The following is a 19,451-nucleotide window of genomic DNA, read 5'->3' on the forward strand; positions in this document are numbered from 1 at the left end:
CATGGTTGTGAGGTTGAATGGATCAGAAGTGATCCTTGAACATTCCTCCGTGGCAGGGAGGAAAAGGCTGTGGCAAGGATGAAAATCTCATGTGGAAATTAGTAAAGGTGCTGCTTAGAAATCTGTGTGGTTGTTCATGCTCTTAGAAGTGGAGCATATTTCTTTCTTCACTTCAGCATTTATTAAAGAAGTTAACTTCCCAAGACCTCAACTAGTTGCTCTCCAGATGCAAGTGTTTAGTGTCAGTCTATGCACAAGTCTACGCAGGTCAATGACCCATGATGGCCATGATGGAGTATTTTATGTCTCTGTATTCAAAATCATCTGTTGCTGTTTCATTTTTTGAATCCTATTTCAGTGTGTGGAACACTCAGCATGAAATGAATGGAAGCTGAGACCGTAAAACCTTTCATGCATACACATGAGGTCTGCAAGGACAGGGTTGTGCTATCTTTGACAGTCACTTCTGTCTCCAGTTCTCCACTTGCAGCACTGAAACACATGGAGCGGAGCCTTGGAGAATGTAGATCTGCAGTGACCTAGTTGACTGCTCACTTGGAATCTGAACTTGCATGTTTGGCTTAGTTTGGCTGATCCCTTGTTAAGCCTGAATTTCACCCAGGCTTTGGGAGCCAGGCTTGAATGGTGATGTTTAATCACAAGGTAGCTTTGCTAAAACCTAGCTAAATAATTGATGTCTGAAAGGGGGCAGGGGGAATTGAAGAATGCTAAATCTGCTTGTGCTTGTTCTGATGTTCCCTAATCTTGCCAAAATTGCATGAAAGCCACCAATTCACAACAGCATTTCTTTTCACAGCAAATAGAACATAGAAGCTGGCAATGAAATTCAAAGTGACAAAAGATTTCCCTAAAACAGACTCTTTCTTTCATGCTCTTTGTGTACTTACTCATAACCTAATAATTCCTTTTTGCATTAAGTTGTTGGGCTTTTTACTGTTTATTGAAACCATCTAATAAAACATGTCTCCTCTTACCCTCTCTCTATGCTTGGAAAAAATCAGCTAAAGATTTTAGATGTATTTTGGTTTTATGTATATAAAGCCATATAAAGAAGTGTCTCAGTGGTACTAGGGAAGAGATTTGACTCTTCATACAAATCAAAAGGGGAGTCTTTTCATATTAGCATGCACTTACATGTGTTCTCAAAAAGGTTAATAGAACCTGCTGATAGGTATTTACTTGTTGTATTTATCTGTGCCTGTTAGATACCCTCCTGTATATTCAAAATTAACTTTCTCAGGGAATTCATAAAGATACTGTTATATGCTTCATGAACCTACAGAAAACCACTGGAACTTGAAACTGTCTTACTGAAAAAAAAAAAAAAAAGCATGCACTTCAGTTCCTTAAAGAACTTAAGTATTTGTTGAAAGTGCAAGAAATTGTAACTTGTTTCAATGAGCTTATTCCATAAGAAGTATTCTGTCACAGAAAAACAAAATGCATTGGATTTTCAATATTCAGTAGTTGCAGTTTTATTGATGAAAGAGATCAAATTTCAATTGACCTCCCAGGTGATTTCCTGTTAGAAAATCACTTGCATATGAGAGCTGGTAGAAATAGAAGTCCTATGTTAACCCTGATCAAGAAGCTAAGCACCGGAAAGGCTTTTCTTCTGGACATTGTCTTAATACTATCATTTGATATCTCATTAACCATTCATGTCCTGAAACTGTGCTCAATTGTATTGAATAAAAATGCCTAATTTTATTCACTCCTCCTTTTTGCATTGGCATTTATATAGTAGCTAGTGTACTGATTGTTTCTAGTGTATTGTGAGGGTCACTGGCTCAGTTTCTGTTTTGGGCTCTCACTTGTGTTGTAGTAGTCAACAACAAAAACATTGTTTTTGAATTTTCTAAATATTTGAAATTAATAAATTTTAATAAAATTAGAATTTTCTAAGTATGAATTCTCCTTGGTGGATAAGACTGTTGTAGATTGATGCATACTCAAAAGAAATTTTTGCTTCAAGATTAGAAAATGGAGTCTGGAAAGTAACTTTAAAGGAAATTTCCTCTGTCACTGCTGTTTGGGACCCTAACATCAGATTATGGTACATTATAAAATGTTGGCAGGCTAAAGTTAAAGGACTTTAAAAAGTAGTCATAGTTGAACAGTAGAATGTCCTTTTTGGACATAAATTCATGTCTGAATTATGTCAGGTCAAAATCTAAGTGACTTGTTGAATATCCCTCTCCCGTACTTTGAGCATTTGTAAGTGAAGAAAGAATGTTCCAAATATTGAAAAATATTTACCTGTTCTCGGTACAGTGGAAAACTACTCCACTTTCCTTCCTGAAGTCTGTGGTTCAAAGACTGATCAAAGACTGAAACAAGGCATGGAGAAAAACTTCAGCTCTATGCATGATGCAGAAAGTCTCTGCTGCCTTGGCTAATGGGTGGCTTAATTCACCTGTGAATTCCTGCAGATGCCCACTGATGTAGGCAAGCTTGGCAAGTGGACTTCTAAGATTCCTAAAAAAGAGAAGTGGTTTTCCAATCTTTTTTAATAATCAAAAAGGCATATTTCATAAACAAGGTCAATTGTTCTTGTAGCTTTAGTTTAGCTCATGAGTAACCAAATGTAATAATGATTTAATGAAAGAGGATTTCTTCCTTATTTCAGGTTGCTAGTATTGGAATCTACAGCTCCTTCAGGAGACATCTCCCGCCCGCACCACATTGCATCAGTTGTTCCAAACCGGTATCCCCGCTGGTTCACCCTAAGTCACATCGAATCCCAGCAGTGTGAGCTGGCATCGACCATGCTAACGGCAGCCAAAGGTACATTGCTGTCAGTTATGTACTCAACTAAATGTATGCTTTCAATATTGCATGGAATAAACAGATTATAAAACTTGTGTTTATGAATTCAAATTGCAGTCTGACGGGAGCTTGAAATAGGTACAACAAACGGAACTGGCTTAAACCTGTCAATTTTCCAGCAGAGTAGCTAAGCTAGCTAGATGGTAGCCAGATGAGCTTGTTTTGAGGCTGATGAGACAGCTTTTTATTCTTCTGACACACAACATAGACTGTGAAACCCAGGAGTGGACAAATCACTCCTAAATCAGGATGGCTTTTGGCCATATACTGCACTAATGTCATCAGGCACTAGAGGATTTTGTGCTGTCTTCTATCTTTTGTTCATATTAGATTTCACTATGGAAGGTTTCTAAAAACAAAATGTGTATAACTGCAACAACATACTATTGCATTGCAACATCAGGCTCAATTATAATTCATCTCTGGGATGTTTTGGGAGCTTGTTCCGTTTTGGTGATTCTGTTTGCACCTTGCAGGTGATGTTCGGAGGCTGGAAACAGTGTTAGAATCCATCCAGAAAAATATCCACTCCTCATCACACATCTTCAAACTTGCCCAGGATGCATTTAAAATAGCAACACTCATGGACAGCTTGCCAGACATCACTCTTCTGAAAGTTTCACTGGAGCTGGGCCTTCAGGTATTTCCCTTGTTCATTATTACAGTAGAAGAAAAGAGTTTGATCCAGTGTTGCTGGGTATAGCTCTTAAGCATTGGGAACCATACCCTCTTTGGCCTCTGTCTGGAGTTTTTGGATTCTGTCTTCTGATAGAAAGTTCAACAGACTGGTGAACGCAGAGCAGGGGCCTGCACTGGCCTTTGTGCCATTCGGGTGGAAGAGAGCTGAGAGTGGCTGGCTGAAGGGCATTCTTCTGTTTAGGGGTGAGAGGGGACCAGTGCAATGGGTTCAGGGGTAAATGTAGGACTGGCTAGAAAGCAAAATTATTCCGCTTACCAGAAATGCACTGTATTTTCTGCATGGCCTTGAGAGGTTTCTTATCATTCCTTCCCTTCCTTTCCCTGAAATGAGATTTGATAGGTGCTTGTTGAATTACTAGAAAAAGCCAAGGTCAACCATAATGACCCATTTCTAAGACAGACTGTGCTAACAGCAGCTCTCTCACTTCCTTCATCAAAATCCTGTATGGCACAAAATGTGAGAAGGTCAGATGCTTCAGACTCAGCTTGAGGTGTACAAAAACCTCTGGTCAGTTTTCAGGCTCTTAGGAGAGACTTTGCAAGGTAAGAGGAGGCAGCTAAGTTTTAGGTTATCTGGAGTAATACTGCCTTACACTGATGAATCTTAGAGTTTACACAGTTCATTTCAGCAAAAATGAATCTCTTCATCCCTCTTCAGAGACTTAAAAAAAAACAACCATGCAAAGATCAGAAAACCATTTATTACTTTGCTTCAGTAAACAAAGCTCCAAAGACTTCTGGGGAAAGCATATTGTCCTAGTTGCTTCTCATGCCGAAGGAAAGTACTATTTGCGTATTCTAGACATTTAGAAGTTAAAGTCTTTAATCAGAAAGCTGAGATTCTGTATGCTTTGTTAGCCTTTCATATTCCCAAGGTTGCTGTGGAAATCTGCTTCTTTTTTCACATCTTGGTATGTTTCTGCCTTAAACATTTGCTTACTTGAGAGAGAGAAAGATCCTCATGATTGATTGACCTGTGCGTCACGTTGAGCATTCACCAAGTATCGTTCAGGGGTAACAGCACACCTTGAATATCATGGCATTCATGGTTGATGGTGTTATCAGAATGTTTTCAGTGAGATCTAGTGAAAGAAATATCATGAACCCGTACTTTCTTATCAGTCCCAGGGTTTGGAAGGGACTGGTGTAGAACTTGTGCACTGTTCTGTCCCTAGCTTATGAATGTGTTTTAAGAATCTTAAAGGTAGTTTGCTTTCCAGAAGGAAGATGCATGGTGGTTTTTGGGTAGTAACTCAGAGCTGTGTATATTTCTACAGTAATGCTTTTCCTGCAAAAAATGCTTGTGTCAGCACTGTCTGTAGTGGCCTACAGATGTTTCCCCCTTCCTTGTGCCAACAACTTCATGGCAATTAGATTGTCTGTATTCACTATTTAGTATCTGGCTACTTACAACATTTATGTGCTCTGGAAAAGTCTGTCTTCCCTCATGTGGTAAACTAAACAGCAGTGTCCTCACAGCTATATTGTTCTGCCTCAGCTACAGCAATGACAAGTTGTCTGGTTAGGCTGAGGAGATACCAACAATTCCACAGCTCTCACTGGGATCTCTGTGACAGAAGAGTCTCTTATATGGTTCTAGATTTGGGAATAATGTATGGACTTCTGCGTTCTTTCTCCCGGTTTCCAACGGCAGCATGTTTTACGTGACTCACCAGAGGGAAGGCTTTTAAACTGGCTGTGGAAAGAGGTCAGCAGCATGACCAAATGGACATGGAGCACCTCAGGTGTATTCTGTCCTTCAGAACCTTACTGGCACAGATGGTGTAAGATCTGCAGGTACAGGAGGGGCTTCTGTTTCTGTTTGCTTGTTGTATGCTACATTAGTGCAAGTAAGTATTACCACACACGTGCAAACAGGTACTGCTGGCAGAACTGCTGCACAAGTTAGTGCAGGTGATCACTCGATGAGTATTTGGCAAGTGATGTCCTTTCCCCCCAAACCTGCGAATGAACACATAAATAAATAAGCCCCCTTCCAATGTGCATGATGAAGAGGTTTTGCATTGGTGCAGGATCTAATGGTTGGTTGGCCATTTCTTGTATCTCTTATGGGTGGGGAGATCTTCTGTTCCTCTAGAATGAGAAATTCTTATAAAGATCCATCAAGACAAAGTCAAGGTTATTCTTTGTGAAGAAAGCTCGACTTTCAGATAAGGTATGTAACTCCTAGGGGCCTCTTGTCACTTTCAGACTTCCTGACTTGTTGAGAAGCTTTCCTCAACTGATAGCACAAATCTTGGATAGATCTTGGACAGATGTGGAACTCTCTTTTAGGAAGAGGTAGCTCAAGAATATATTGAGCAGAAGTGGAATGGTTCTTTGGATACATGTGCTATAGTATAAATTAACTTCAGCTGCTCCTTGGTCAGAACATCAATACCTGCTTTATTTGAATAATGGAATGGTTAGAGTTGGATGGGACCTTAAAGATCGTTGAGTTCGAACCCCCCTGGCATCGGCAGGGTTGAGAACCCTCTTAATGCTGATTACTCCAAGCTGGTTTGTGAGTGCATTTGTTGAGTTTGTGTAACGATCATTGCTGAGAGCTCTGAGTGACCTGTTACACTATTTAATTGCTACAAATAGTAATACCATGGTATGATCACTGATACTGTAAGAGGAAAGCTACTTGCTTCTTCATCTAGTTATCTGTGGGGTCTATCCAGGTAGCTGAAGCAAGCTTTACATGCAATTTCTATGCAGTGCTTATTTTACTCAATAAACATTTGCCCCGTGTTTTGAGAAACAGTGTAGGCAATAATCACAAGTGATATGAAATATGGGAACTACAATCAAAGCTTGAAGTCTTGTTTCTAAGATTTTGATGGGTTTCTGATGGCAATTCTTTGCAAGGTCGTCTTGTTCAGAGAGAAATCATTGCTATGGGCATCTTAATAATACCTGGATATATCTGGAATTGTATATATATCTTTGCAGAGTAAGCAGCCAGTGAAGTCACAGAATCACAGAATCTTAGTGGTTGGAAGGGACCTTTGAGATCATCGAGTCCAACCACATTAAAAAACAAACAAACAAACAAAAACCACAACACACAAAAACAAACAAACAAGCAAAAAAAAAAAAAAGCACCCACTAACTAAACCCCACACCCACAACCTCACACACAACACCCCACCACAAACCAACAATCCCGGGCACTAGAGCATGCCCTGAAGAGCCATGTCTACACGTTTCTTAAATACCTCCAGGGATGGTGACTCCACCACCTCCCTGGGCAGGCTGTTCCAGTGCCTGACCACTCTTTCAGTAAAGTAATTCTTCCTAATATCTAATCTAAACCTCCCTTGCCGCAGCTTCATACCATTTCCTCTGGTCCTGTCGTTATTCCCTTGGGAGAAGAGGCCAACCCCCGCCTCTCTACAGTTTCCTTTCAGGTAGTTGTAGAGGGCAATGAGGTCTCCCCTCAGCCTCCTCTTCTCCAAACTAAACATGCCCAGTTCCCTCAGCCTCTCCTCATAGGACTTGTTCTCCAGATCCCTCACCAGCTTGGTGGCTCTCCTCTGGACACACTCCAGCACTTCAATGTCTTTCCTGTAGTGAGGGGCCCAAAACTGAACACAGTACTCAAGGGGAGGCCTCACCAGTGCCGAGTACAGAGGCACGATCACTTCCCTGCTCCTGCTGGCCACGCTATTCCTGATACAAGCCAGGATGCTATTGGCCTTCTTGGCCACCTGGGCACACTGCTGGCTCATGTTAAGCCGGCTGTCCACCAACACCCCCAGGTCCTTTTCTGATGGGCAGCTTTCCAGCCACTCTTCCCCAAGCCTGTAGCGTTGCCTGGGGTTGTTGTGACCAAAATGCAGGACCCGGCACTTGGCCTTATTAAACCTCATCCCATTGGCCTTGGCCCATTGATCCAACCTGTCCAGATCCCTCTGTAAAGCCTTCCGACCCTCAAGCAGATCAACACTCCCACCTAGCTTGGTGTCATCTGCAAACTTACTGAGGGTGCATTCAATCCCCTTGTCTAGATCATCAATGAAGATATTGAACAAGACTGGCCCCAAAACTGAGCCCTGAGGGACACCACTGATGACCGGCCGCCAACCAGATTTTGCTCCATTAATCACAACTGTCTGGGCACGGCCATCCAGCCAGTTTTTTATCCAGCGGAGGGTACACTTGTCTATGCCATGATTCTCCAGTTTCTCCAGGAGAATGCTGTGAGGGACGGTGTCGAAGGCCTTACCAAAGTCCAGGCAGACAACATCCACAGCCTTCCCCTCATCGAGAAAGCGGGTCACATGGTCATAGGAAGAGATCAAGTTGGTCAGGCAGGACCTCCCTTTCATAAACCCATGCTGGCTGGCCCTGATCCCTTGGCTGCCCTGTACTTGCCTTGAGAGCTCACTCAGGATGATCCTCTCCATGATCTTTCCCTGTACCGAGGTCAGGCTGACAGGCCTGTAGTTTCCGGGATCCTCCTTCCGGCCCTTCTTGTCACATTGTGATGGGCATCACATTGGCCACCCTCCAGTCATCTGGCACCTCTCCTGTTGACCAGGATTGTTGATAGATAATGGAGAGAGGCTTGGTGAGCTCTCCTGCCAGCTCCCTGAGAACCTTTGGGTGAATGCCATCCGGCCCCATAGACTTATGCGTGTCCAGGTGCATAAGCAAATCATTAACTACTTCCTCCTGGATTACAGGGGAGTTGTTCTGTTCTCCATTCTTATCTTCCAGCCCAAGAAGCTGAACACCTTGGGGGTGGCTGGTCTGACTATTAGAGGCAGAGGTAAAGAAGGCATTAAGTATCTCAGCCTTCTCCTCGCCCTTGGTCGCAATGTTTCCCCCCGCATCCAGTAAGGGATGGACATTCTATGTCACTCTCTTCTTGTTGATGTATTTATAGAAACTTTTTTTGTTGTCCCTTATATTAATTGCCAGGTTGAGTTCCAGCTGGGCTTTTGCCTTCCTGATTTTTTCTCTGTATGACCTAACACAATCTCTGTACTCCTCCTGAGTTGCCTGTCCCCTCTTCCAAAGGTGGTAAACCTTCCTTTTTTCCTTAAGTCCCATCAAGAGCTCTTTGTTCATCCAGGCCGGCCATTTTCCCCGCCCTTTAATTTTGCGCCTCATGGGGACAGCCTGCTCCTGGGCCTTTAGGATTTCCCTCTTGAAGAGCGTCCAGCCTTCCTGGGCTCCTTTGTCTCTCAGGACTACCTCCCACGGGACTCTCCCAACCAGGGTTCTGAACAGGCTAAAGTCTGCCCACCAGAAGTCCAAGATGGAGGTTTTGTTAACCCCCTTCCTTACCTCACTATGAATGGAAAACTTAACCATTTCATGGTCACTAAGCCCAAGACGGTCTCCGACCTCCATGTCCCCCACTAGCCCTTCTTTGTTTGTGAACAGTAGGTCTAGCAAGGCACTTCCCCTGGTAGGCTCACCTACCATTTGTGTCAGGAAGTTATCCTCCATACACTCGAGGAACCTCCTAGCCTGCCTGCTCTCTGCTGTGTTATATTTCCAGCAGATGTCTGGTAAGTTGAAGTCCCCAACTAGAACAAGGGCTGGCGTTTGCGAGACTGCAGCCAGCCGCTTATAGAATACCTCATCAACCTGCTCATCCTGGTTGGGTGGTCTATAGCAGACTCCCAGCACAAAATCACCTTTGTTAGCCTTCCCTTTCACCCTTACCCATAAACACTCCACTTCTTCATCACTGGAGTCTATCTCTATAGAGTCAAACAACTCCCTAATGTACAGAGCCACACACACCCCCCCTCCTTCCTTGCCTATTCCTTTTGAAGAGCTTATAGCCACTTATTGCAGCATTCCAGTCATGACCATCGTCCCACCACGTTTCCGTGATGGCGACTATGTCGTAGTTGTCCTGCCGCACAATGGCTTCTAGCTCCTCCTGTTTGTTGCCCATGCTACGTGCATTAGCATAGATGCACTTGACCTGGGCTACTGATTTCACCCCCGTCTTTGGCCCTTGACACTCAGGTTCATTACCAGCGGGCCTGGTTTTATCCCCATCCCCCTTAACTTTCGGCTTAAAGCTCTGTCCATGAGCTTTGTTAACTCTTAGCCTAGTACCCTTTTCCCCTTCTAGGAAAGGGTTTTCCCATTGTTCTCTAGCAGTAATTTCTAAACGTCTATCACCTTTCTCTGATGAAATGTCAGAGTGTGAGTCCTCACTAATGTGGCCTCCTTCAAACCGTGGCATGCTTTCCTCAGGTTTAATCTTGACAGGCCCAGTTATCTCCCCTTCCCCCTCATATCTAGTTTAGTCCTAACAGGCCCAGTTATCCCCCCCTCCCCCCTCATATCTAGTTTAAAGCCCTGTTAACGAGTCCTGCTAATTCCTGTCCCAAAATTCTTTTCCCCCTCTGGGACAGGCACATCCCACCTGCCACCAGCATGCACAGTACACTAACTCTGTACACTGTGTACACTACACAAGTCACAGTACGCTAACTCCTTTCTGTATTGTTAAAGTCAATGAAGAGAAATGTAGATGGGGGAAAAATTAAAGGGGTTAGTTTGCCCAACAAGAGTTGGCACATTTCCACTTTAAAGATTATTATACATAGAGGGAGAAGACATGATATTTAATTTGAATAATTGATACTTCATTGGGGGATGTTGTTGCTTGGAGGGGGCTTTTTTTGTGGGTTTTTTTCTTCCCCACAGATATAACAGTGACTTTCCTCTAGCCTTGAAAGATCTGCAGTTGGAATCACTCTCTGTGTTCTATTGTAAGATAACTAAGCAATATTTTTCAAATCTTTTGACGTATGAGCTAAAAAAGAAGTAACAGAATGGAGAGGGAAAGAAACTGCCATTTTGTACCTCAGTGTATTTGAGTAACTTAAGATTCCTAATTGTTGGTATACTGCCTTGGTTTGCAATAGGATTAATTTGTATTTTGTTTGTGTTGTTTTAATAGGTGATGCGGATGACGCTGTCAACACTGAATTGGCGACGGCGGGAAATGGTGAGGTGGTTGGTAACATGTGCAACAGAAGTAGGTATGTTCTGATATGTTTCTCTTGTCAGCTAGTCTTAGAGGACTTGATCTTGCTTGCTAACACCCAGGTTCTGCAAATGTCTCTCATTCCTGTTCATCTGTAAAATTCCTTCGATCAGAAGACATTATGGCAATCAGTGTTTTTTTTAGGCACAGACCAAATGAGACAAGAGTTGAGGCTATGCATTGTTCCTTCTTTTCCCCGCAAGGCAGGAGTGCGCATAACCTCACGGGAGATACCCCAGATTTCTCCTTGTCCCCTCCATGATGGGTTTGGGTTTGAGACTACAGTAGAGAAAAGTCTCACGGTTATGGATTATTGCACTGTGCTACAACTTCGCTTGCTCTGAAAGGCAGGGGAGAGAGCTATCTGGTCAGCTATGGGAAGAGGAACCAGAAAACAGGTGAATGAAATGCTGAGGATGCCTCCTACTGTGTTGTAGACAAGATCTCATGAGGGGCTTCTAATTGTTAGAGGGTCTTTTAAGCTGCTGGGTAAATCCAAGCTTAGAGTGTAATAAGTGTTTGCTGTGCGGCAGTGATACTGTGCCGGCCTCTTGTCTGCACTGGAAAGCAAACCAAATGCCAGTGCACCCATTGCTAACCACATAAGGTGAAAATAAGGTGGGAGCAGAACCAGCCTTACGCTTCAAGGACAGAAGTGGGAGAATAGTGCACTCAGCAGGACGTTCTGTTCATTTCTGCACTCTACCATAGATTTCCTGTGATGAGGTGTCCCTTAGCTTCTGTATTGCAATTTGCCATCTGCAAGATGAGGATACAGAATCTGAAAGTGAAGATGAGTGCATTAAAAACGGTATAGCTGTAAAAATTAAAAAAAATCAGCAGCTGTGGTAGTGGGGACTGATGTAACCACTTACAATAAAGGAGCCGTTATAATTGTCACTAAAGGTGTTTCTGGAAAGCAGTTTCCCTACTGTATTTATTTCTTTTTCATATATCTGAGTTGGATTGTATTACACAGATGCTTCTTGAGTTTTAGAACTGCTGCTTGTTCTCTGGATTAGTTTATTCTTTGCTTTGTGCTTAACTAGGAAATTAATATTGTCAGTAGCATGGGAAAATACAGCTTGCCTTTGTATGCCATCAGCCAGAAAATGGTTTATGTCTGCAAATTTTTCTGCAGTGCTCTTGTTTTATTGCATTTATATCTTTGCTAAGATAATTATTACTGAGGCTATCTTACAGATATTAGTGCCTGGGTATTATTTTGTGCAGTTGCATATCGGCAAATAGAATGCTGGGTTTAATACTGCTTTAAATTAGTTTACATATTCTAATAGTTTTCCCATAAAGAAATGATAATGTCATGCAAAGTACTCTTGAGACTTAATCAAGTTGGTAAAGCAAGGAATATATTTGTGTAAATGAAGATGTGGTATTCTCTGGCTATGCTGAATGGTTGCACCTGAGTGAAGGGGTGCACAGGAAGAGTCAGAGTCCTACAGAGAAAATAAGGACCTCTGGGTGTGGTTTAGGTGGGCTCACAGATGTATGTAAACTGCCTCTAGCAATATTAAAGCACTCTATTTGGCTATAAGGTTCCATGTATGGAACCCACTTGTCACTGTTTTCCCTTCCCCCACCTGCCAAACACACACATGCCAGGAATAAAGTGATACCAAGGAAAATACCTATTTCAGATAACATCTGGTAGTTCATATTGCTCAGAGTATTTCCCTAATAAGGATCTTGATGTTCAGGTGCATATGAATTTGATACAAGATGTATCTGAAAAGCCTGTTGGGAGGAGGCGGGGGTTAGGATTTTTTAAGGTGTGCCATGGTGTTCCATTAAGAAAGATGTTTTACGTACTTTCATATTCTTTTGTGCATGCGCTGTGCCTTGAGATGCACAGTGAGAAAAGAGTTAAAATTGCGTTTTAAAAGTACATGGTGTGAGGGCTGCTTTTGAGTGATGTGATGAGAGCAAATGAGCCAGAAGTTGTTACCCAAATTGTCTTAAATAACAAGTAAAACAGCTCAGTGGTCACACTAGAAGATTAAAGCTTATCTTGCAGGCTTGCTTTGTTGTTCCCTGTGTTTTGGTGATCGCTACAGAGTTTGCATGGTAGCCTTTGTTTCAGTGTCCTTTTCCGGCCACGCTATCTGGTTTAGCCCTTCTTGCTGAAGTGCATCCACTTGGATGTACTGGCAGCCTCTTAAACTTTGCTGTAATCTCTTGCTGAAAATCTGTATCTGCTCGGTTTTATCAGTTGTGACTAATCCTTTCTTTCTTTCCCCAGGTGTTTATGCACTGGATAGTATCATGCAAAACTGGTTTACACTTTTCACTCCAACAGAAGCCACTAGTATTGTTGCTACAACAGTGATGTCCAACAGCACCATTGTCCGTCTGCATCTGGACTGCCATCAGCAGGAGAAGCTGGCTGGCAGTGCTAGGACGCTTGCTCTACAGTGTGCCATGAAGGATCCTCAAAACTGTGCCCTTTCTGCACTGACCTTATGTGAAAAGGATCACATAGCTTTTGAGACCGCTTACCAAATTGTTCTAGATGCTGCTACAACCGGCATGAGCTACTCGCAGCTTTTTACTATAGCACGATACATGGAGCACCGTGGTTACCCCATGCGGGCCTACAAGCTGGCCACTTTGGCCATGACACATCTCAACCTGAGTTACAATCAGGACACACACCCTGCCATTAATGACGTTCTGTGGGCATGTGCGCTCAGCCACTCCCTTGGGAAAAATGAGCTAGCAGCTATAATACCTCTGGTGGTCAAAAGTGTCAAATGTGCAACAGTACTGTCAGACATTTTGCGTAGGTGTACTTTGACCACTCCTGGCATGGTGGGACTTCATGGAAGGAGGAACTCTGGTAAGCTCATGTCACTGGACAAAGCCCCTTTACGGCAACTCTTGGATGCCACTATTGGAGCCTATATCAATACGACTCATTCACGTCTCACCCACATCAGCCCGCGACACTACAGTGAGTTTATAGAGTTCCTCAGCAAGGCCCGAGAGACCTTCTTAATGGCTCATGATGGTCACATCCAGTTTACACAGTTTATTGACAACCTAAAACAAATCTACAAAGGCAAAAAGAAACTGATGATGCTGGTTCGTGAGCGGTTTGGCTGACGAAAATGTGGTAATGGGGATATTTGGGGGGGGGGGGTGGGAGGGGTGGTTTGTTTTTACTTGAGCCTGCCTTTGTATCCTTTTTAACTTAAAGAAACAGAGCCACACCGGTATTATATGTGTATAGTTATATTGAGTTTGCAAACTAAACTGTCATGTTGTGAAAGTTTGTGTGTTTAATTTTTTTTTTCCTTTTTTCTGTTTTGTACGAGAGAGAGGTTAAAAAAGGTTTGGTTTACACTGAGTATATGTTGTCAAGTGGCAAAAGCCCACATCGCTCTCCTGTTCTTTCTGTATACGTTCACAGCCTCAAAAACAAACATATATTGCAATGGCTTTAAAAACCAAACAAAACACCTCCATCCTGTGATAAGTACCTCGAATGGATTCAGCTTTACTCCTTTGTAACTCATCCTTACATTTCAGCGTATTTAAACAAACCAACAAATGAAATACTAATAGTTAAAAGGCTGACCACGTGGCTTTGCAGTGCTGTTCATCCAGAAGCATGGCACACAATGCTTGTGCATGTGGAAACTTAGCGACTGTCAACATACATTCTCAGGGATTTATCAAAAAAATTAAAAAAAGAATGAGAGCATTTATTGTACTGTATATATATTATAGTATATGTCTGAATATTGAAAAATATAACATTAACTAATTTATAAAAAAAATCTATGTAATGCAAAATACTTGAAGCTGCAGTAGCTTGGTTTTAAACAAAAAAAAAAACCTATCAGAAGGACTAAAGTGCGCCTTGCTTCAGGGTTGGCTCAGGTGGTGAACTATATGCTGGGCATCTATGCAGAGCCACCTTTTGGATTGCATGGTTGGACTGATACCTATTGGGGAAAATTTTATATATATATATATTTATACAACCTGTGTATACATATATATGTATACACACATACACACATGCTTGTAACAGGCACTATAGTAAAGAGGGACAACAAAAAATACACAGCCAGAGCAGCAAGCCTTAGCATTAAGAATACAGTATGCCAGAATTGGGGTTTGTGCCTCCTAGCCTAGAAGACTTAAAAGAAATATCCTTTTTGACACAAAACGCAAAATGTTTTCCAAAATGATTGACATGATACATTACGCCTTTGCAGTGAGCTAATAATAAGCTAACCTTTGTGCACAAATAACATATATATATATTATATATATATATTCTGCATAGGTATTTTGACTTTGTGCAGGACAGAAAGTTGTGTAGGTATGACTGTTCTACTTTTCAGTTTGTTTTTTTAATATATTTTATTTTCTCTAGAATTACTCAAACAAAAGCAGCCTTCTATCTTGCCTTGTCTTAATGCTTTAAAATAACCAAACTGGAGATCTAACTACCAAACTGTTCATTATATTATTAAATACCAACTTTGGTTACAGTATAGTGTCTTTACTTTAGCTGATGGTTCTGTATCCTTGTGCTTTTTAAAGCAGTTTTTATGTTTTGGTGCAAAAGTTGTCCAGTGTCTCTTGTTCCCTTCATTAGAGAACATTCTAGAGGTATGTTTGTAGGTATTTTTGTTTAGAAAAACTATTTCATGCTCTCCATTTTATTTATTATAATAGGTAAAAAGGTTGTACTTCATCACCCATGTAAACATGCTCATGAAGTTGAAAGTAATTAAGATTTGATACACTGATATCAATTTATTTATGTAACTAAATCACTGTTTTATAAACTTGTTAATGATCAACAATTTTTTTGTTTTGATTAAAATTAGTTTTTTGAAAGTTGATTCTGCCTCCTTTATGGTGTCTGTTACTGGAGTTGAATTGTGTGCCGATAATTCATATGCCCAGCTTGCAACTTTGGTGCATGATGGTGGTAAGTAATAGGACCACCAAGGCCAGGAATGAAATGTTTTGTTCCTCAAAAATCTGCTGAGGAACGACAGTTTTCACAGTTGCTGGTGGAAGATGACCTGGTGCATCAGAGGAGGGACTAAGTGCTGCCTGAAGATATGTGGTCTATATGATGAACAGCAAACCATGATCTACTGCCCTGGCGGGATGGTAGAGTTGTGTGGTGGTGTGTTCCCTAGTGGATTATTTGGTGGATTTGGATGATTTGTGGAATAACCCAGTGGATTATTTGGTTGATCACGGGGGTTGAGACATGCTGCGAATATATGCAAGGACAGTTCTTGCTGTTCTTGGATTGCCTTTTTTAAAGTATCTTGTGTATTTTTGAGCTGTGTAGCTCGCTCCACCCAGTGTGGAGTTCTTACGAACCGACAGCCAACATCTCTGCTTTTTTGGAGCCCTTTCTCTGTAGGAGTTATGTGAGTTTTCCAGTCTCAGTGAAGAATGGGACACAGCATGGTTGAAAACTGAAGACGAGATGTCTGCCTTACCAACATCTTTATCATCTTAGGAATGTTACGTGATGGCATAGTTGACTACATGATCTGAACACCTTCACTTTATTCTTTTTAGTATCTTGAGCTGAAAAGAGAATTAGCATGCATCAAGCAACTACTGGAAATGCCAGTGTAACCATGAATTCTGACAGTAGGCTTGTGTCACTGGAAGATTGAGGAGGAAAAGGTCTGAATTTTTGTACAACTTGTCATATAAAATATGAGTCTTTACCAAGCCTTGCAAACAGCTGAGTTGTCCTGGCCTACCTTCTGTAGCTTCTGCATCATCTATCCCTTCCAAGTATGGAATCCCATGTTACGTTTTTGCTTCATTACGTTGTCCTAGATGAATTTTCTGCTACAGACAGTAAGGAATGAGAGGGGTGCTCCATACTGTAACAGGGTTTGTGTGGGGTTGGTTTTTTGCTTCTTACAAATGATTCAGTATTAAGGATGTTGTGGATTACGTAGATTGCAAAACTGAAGCCTACTTGAAGACCAGGCTTTGGAGTTAAATGCAGTCCTGATGGTTGCCACCTGCTTTTGATGAGCACAATGGCTTATTCTGCTTTCAGAACTGATGGAAGTTTTTTTTTTTTGTTTGTTTTCATGACTGAGTAAAATCTCTGCTGTGTCCGCAGTGGTGCTGCGCAGTGCAGTTCACGTCTCAAGAACAGGGGCTTCATCAATCTCTCTAGCAAACATGTCTAGATATGTACTGCTCTTGTTTTGTGGAGATAGGAGGAACTTAGGAATGGATTCCATGAAAAAAGTCCGAGGGCTCTTTTGGTGAAAACCAAATAAATATTTCTAATGTCATTTCTAAAACTACATATTGTAATAAATTCTAAAGCATAAGGAAGCCTAGTTAAAATACAATGCCTCAAATTCCTCCTCTCCAGAGCCATATATTTGAGATACACAGCTGAACACCACTGCTATCATTGTCTCCAAGTGTTTGTGTGCTTCTCAACACTCAACTTTAAATGAGAACTTTTGTTAAATCCAGATTGCTGTTTAGTAGTGAAGGGAACTGAGCATGATTCTTCTGTATCATAGGCTGTCATTGAATCTTCATTCTTTTGGTGAGTCAAGTGAAATCCTGAAAATTGTGATATTATTTCTGTATTATGAGACTGTATAGCAGCTGAAGAAACTGACTTTTGCCCGTAAGTTCGTTTTCAGATTTTCTTTATTGATTCTGCTAGAACAGAAGCCAGAGATATTTTCCTTACCCAAATTACATTACCTTCCTTTAGCTTGTTACTGTTTTATTTCCACATCCAGTTTTCCCACTAGAGAAAACCACACAACTTTAAAGCATGAAAAAAAAAGGAAGAAAGGCACATATAGGAGACTCAGACTTTAAAGTGCAACTGAAGTCCAAGACCACTTCCCTTGGAGTACTTCATGTCTTATTCTCAAAATCTTTTGTTTTTAATGCTGTGGCAATGGAGCTAAACCTGGATTGGATGTACATGACAAGGAATTTATTAGATCATTTGAGGAAAATTGCAGGTAATATTCTGAGGCTAGAGTTGTAACAAGAAGACTGGGACTGCATTTCATGGTGGTTGTCTAGTAGGACAGACGGGATGACCAATTGAGAGTTCTTGCAGCACAGATGAAATTTTGGAGGACTTTTTTTTTTTTTTTAACTATCAAAAATTTAAATTGGCTTCCTAGTATTTTTAAGGACAGAAGATACTGTGAGTACTTTGCATTAGTAAATTTCTCTTTCATAGAAAGCCTATATTCCATCATTTTCTTTGTATATCCATACAAAGTTTCCTGCTGCAAGCTTTCAGAAGTCTGTGAAAGTCACTTTTCAATAATGCTTTAGTGTTCTGTCAAATTAGTTTGAGCTACAATTTTCTTTCAGGTTGATCTAGTGGCGATTTAAGTTTTTCATATAAGTGGGTATAAGTAACATAAGTGCATCAAAACCGGCGTGCTGCTTACATGGAGGGAGATTCTGCTTTCTGAGTTGTACCAATTTAGATTTGTAGTTCCATAGAGTAGATTTGCTGTAGGGTAAACTTATTTCACTGAGATGCCTTCAATTTGATTAAAATATGGAATTTTACTGAAAAATCATCCAGCTTTCCTTTTCTGACTTAAAAAACCCCAAAAATTCTGGTAATTTATCTGCTTTTAATGCAGGATATAGTTTGGAAAAACAGCAATATAGCTGATACCTTTACAGAATCGGTAAGTGCCATATCTTTAGGTATTCTGGCTAGAGATAAAGTGTTCATAGACAAATTTTTCCACCCTTTTAAGAGCTTGTCCTCTTGAAAGTATACTTTCTGCAAGGATAACTGGGGGAGGAGCACAAACCACAAAATGTTATGTCCAACCCTTGCCTTGTGGCAATGCAACAGATAGAGATTTAGGGGTATTACAGCATATTGCAAATTACACTGAATATCAGGTGAAAGATTCTTAATTGGAGAGACAACGAAGCATCAGGGACAGCTTTACTTGAGAGAAGAGGTTGCCGGGGTTTGCCGCACCTGTAGAAGTGTCCACTCCACTTCCCCATATGGGAAGACAAGTCTTTCCTCCGCTAACACCCTGGGCTGTCAACATCAAGTAACATCTAGCTGTCAGCTGAAATGTTTGTGATCCATCCTTACAGGTAGTATCAGAATCCCAGAAGTTAGTAAAAGTAAAACATTATATGCTCTGAGAAAAAGAATTTGCCGTAAAAAGAAAATTACATCAGCTGCTTTATTTGCAGATATCTGCAAGGTCATAGTATCAAAGATTTCTATTAACGTGTATAGGCTACAAAGCACAAGTTGTTTCTAAAATCAACCTTGGCAGATTTCTATAACTCTTGCTGTAGAAAGCAAGTATGTATAGAAAGTACCACAATCATGAGCTGTTCCATGAGCCAGCCAGTGAGTAGTCTTACTGAGTTTTATACTTACTGAATTACGTCCATGGGCCCTGACGGGATACACCCACGAGTGAACTCACCCACTGAGAGAACTGGCAGATGTTATTCCTGAGCCACTCTCCAACATTTTTGAGAGGTCTTGGAGAACAGGAGAAGTGCCTGAGGACTGGAGGAAGGCAAATATCACGCCAGTCTACAAAAAGGGCAAGAAGGAGGACCCAGGGAACTACAGGCCAATTAGTCTCACCTCTGTCCCTGGGAAAATAATGGAGCGACTCATTCTGGATGTCATCTCCAAACACATTCAAGATCAAGAAGTTACTGGAAGTGGTCAACACGGATTTACCAAGGGTAAATCACGCTTGACCAACCTGATAGCCTTCTATGGTGTTATAACTGGATCGCTGGATGAGGGGAGAGCAGCAGATGTCATCTACCTTGACTTCAGCAAGGCTTTTGACAT

The 19,451-nt window shown here is 41.4% G+C and overlaps 1 protein-coding gene across 3 annotated transcripts in view; it reads left to right on the forward strand.

Moving 5' to 3' along the window:
* ZSWIM6 (zinc finger SWIM-type containing 6) overlaps positions 1-13,702 on the forward strand; it is a 122,384-nt gene extending 108,682 nt beyond the window's left edge. For all 3 annotated transcript variants that reach the window (XM_074166121.1, XM_074166120.1, XM_074166122.1), the window contains 4 exons: positions 2,651-2,808; positions 3,327-3,490; positions 10,493-10,574; positions 12,840-13,702. In XM_074166121.1, the coding sequence (XP_074022222.1) occupies positions 2,651-2,808; positions 3,327-3,490; positions 10,493-10,574; positions 12,840-13,702 (1,267 nt within the window). The remainder of the gene's footprint in view (positions 1-2,650; positions 2,809-3,326; positions 3,491-10,492; positions 10,575-12,839) is intronic.
* The last annotated feature ends 5,749 nt before the right edge of the window (positions 13,703-19,451 follow it).

Source organism: Numenius arquata, chromosome Z, assembly GCF_964106895.1.
Source record: "Numenius arquata chromosome Z, bNumArq3.hap1.1, whole genome shotgun sequence".
NCBI lineage: Eukaryota > Metazoa > Chordata > Aves > Charadriiformes > Scolopacidae > Numenius > Numenius arquata.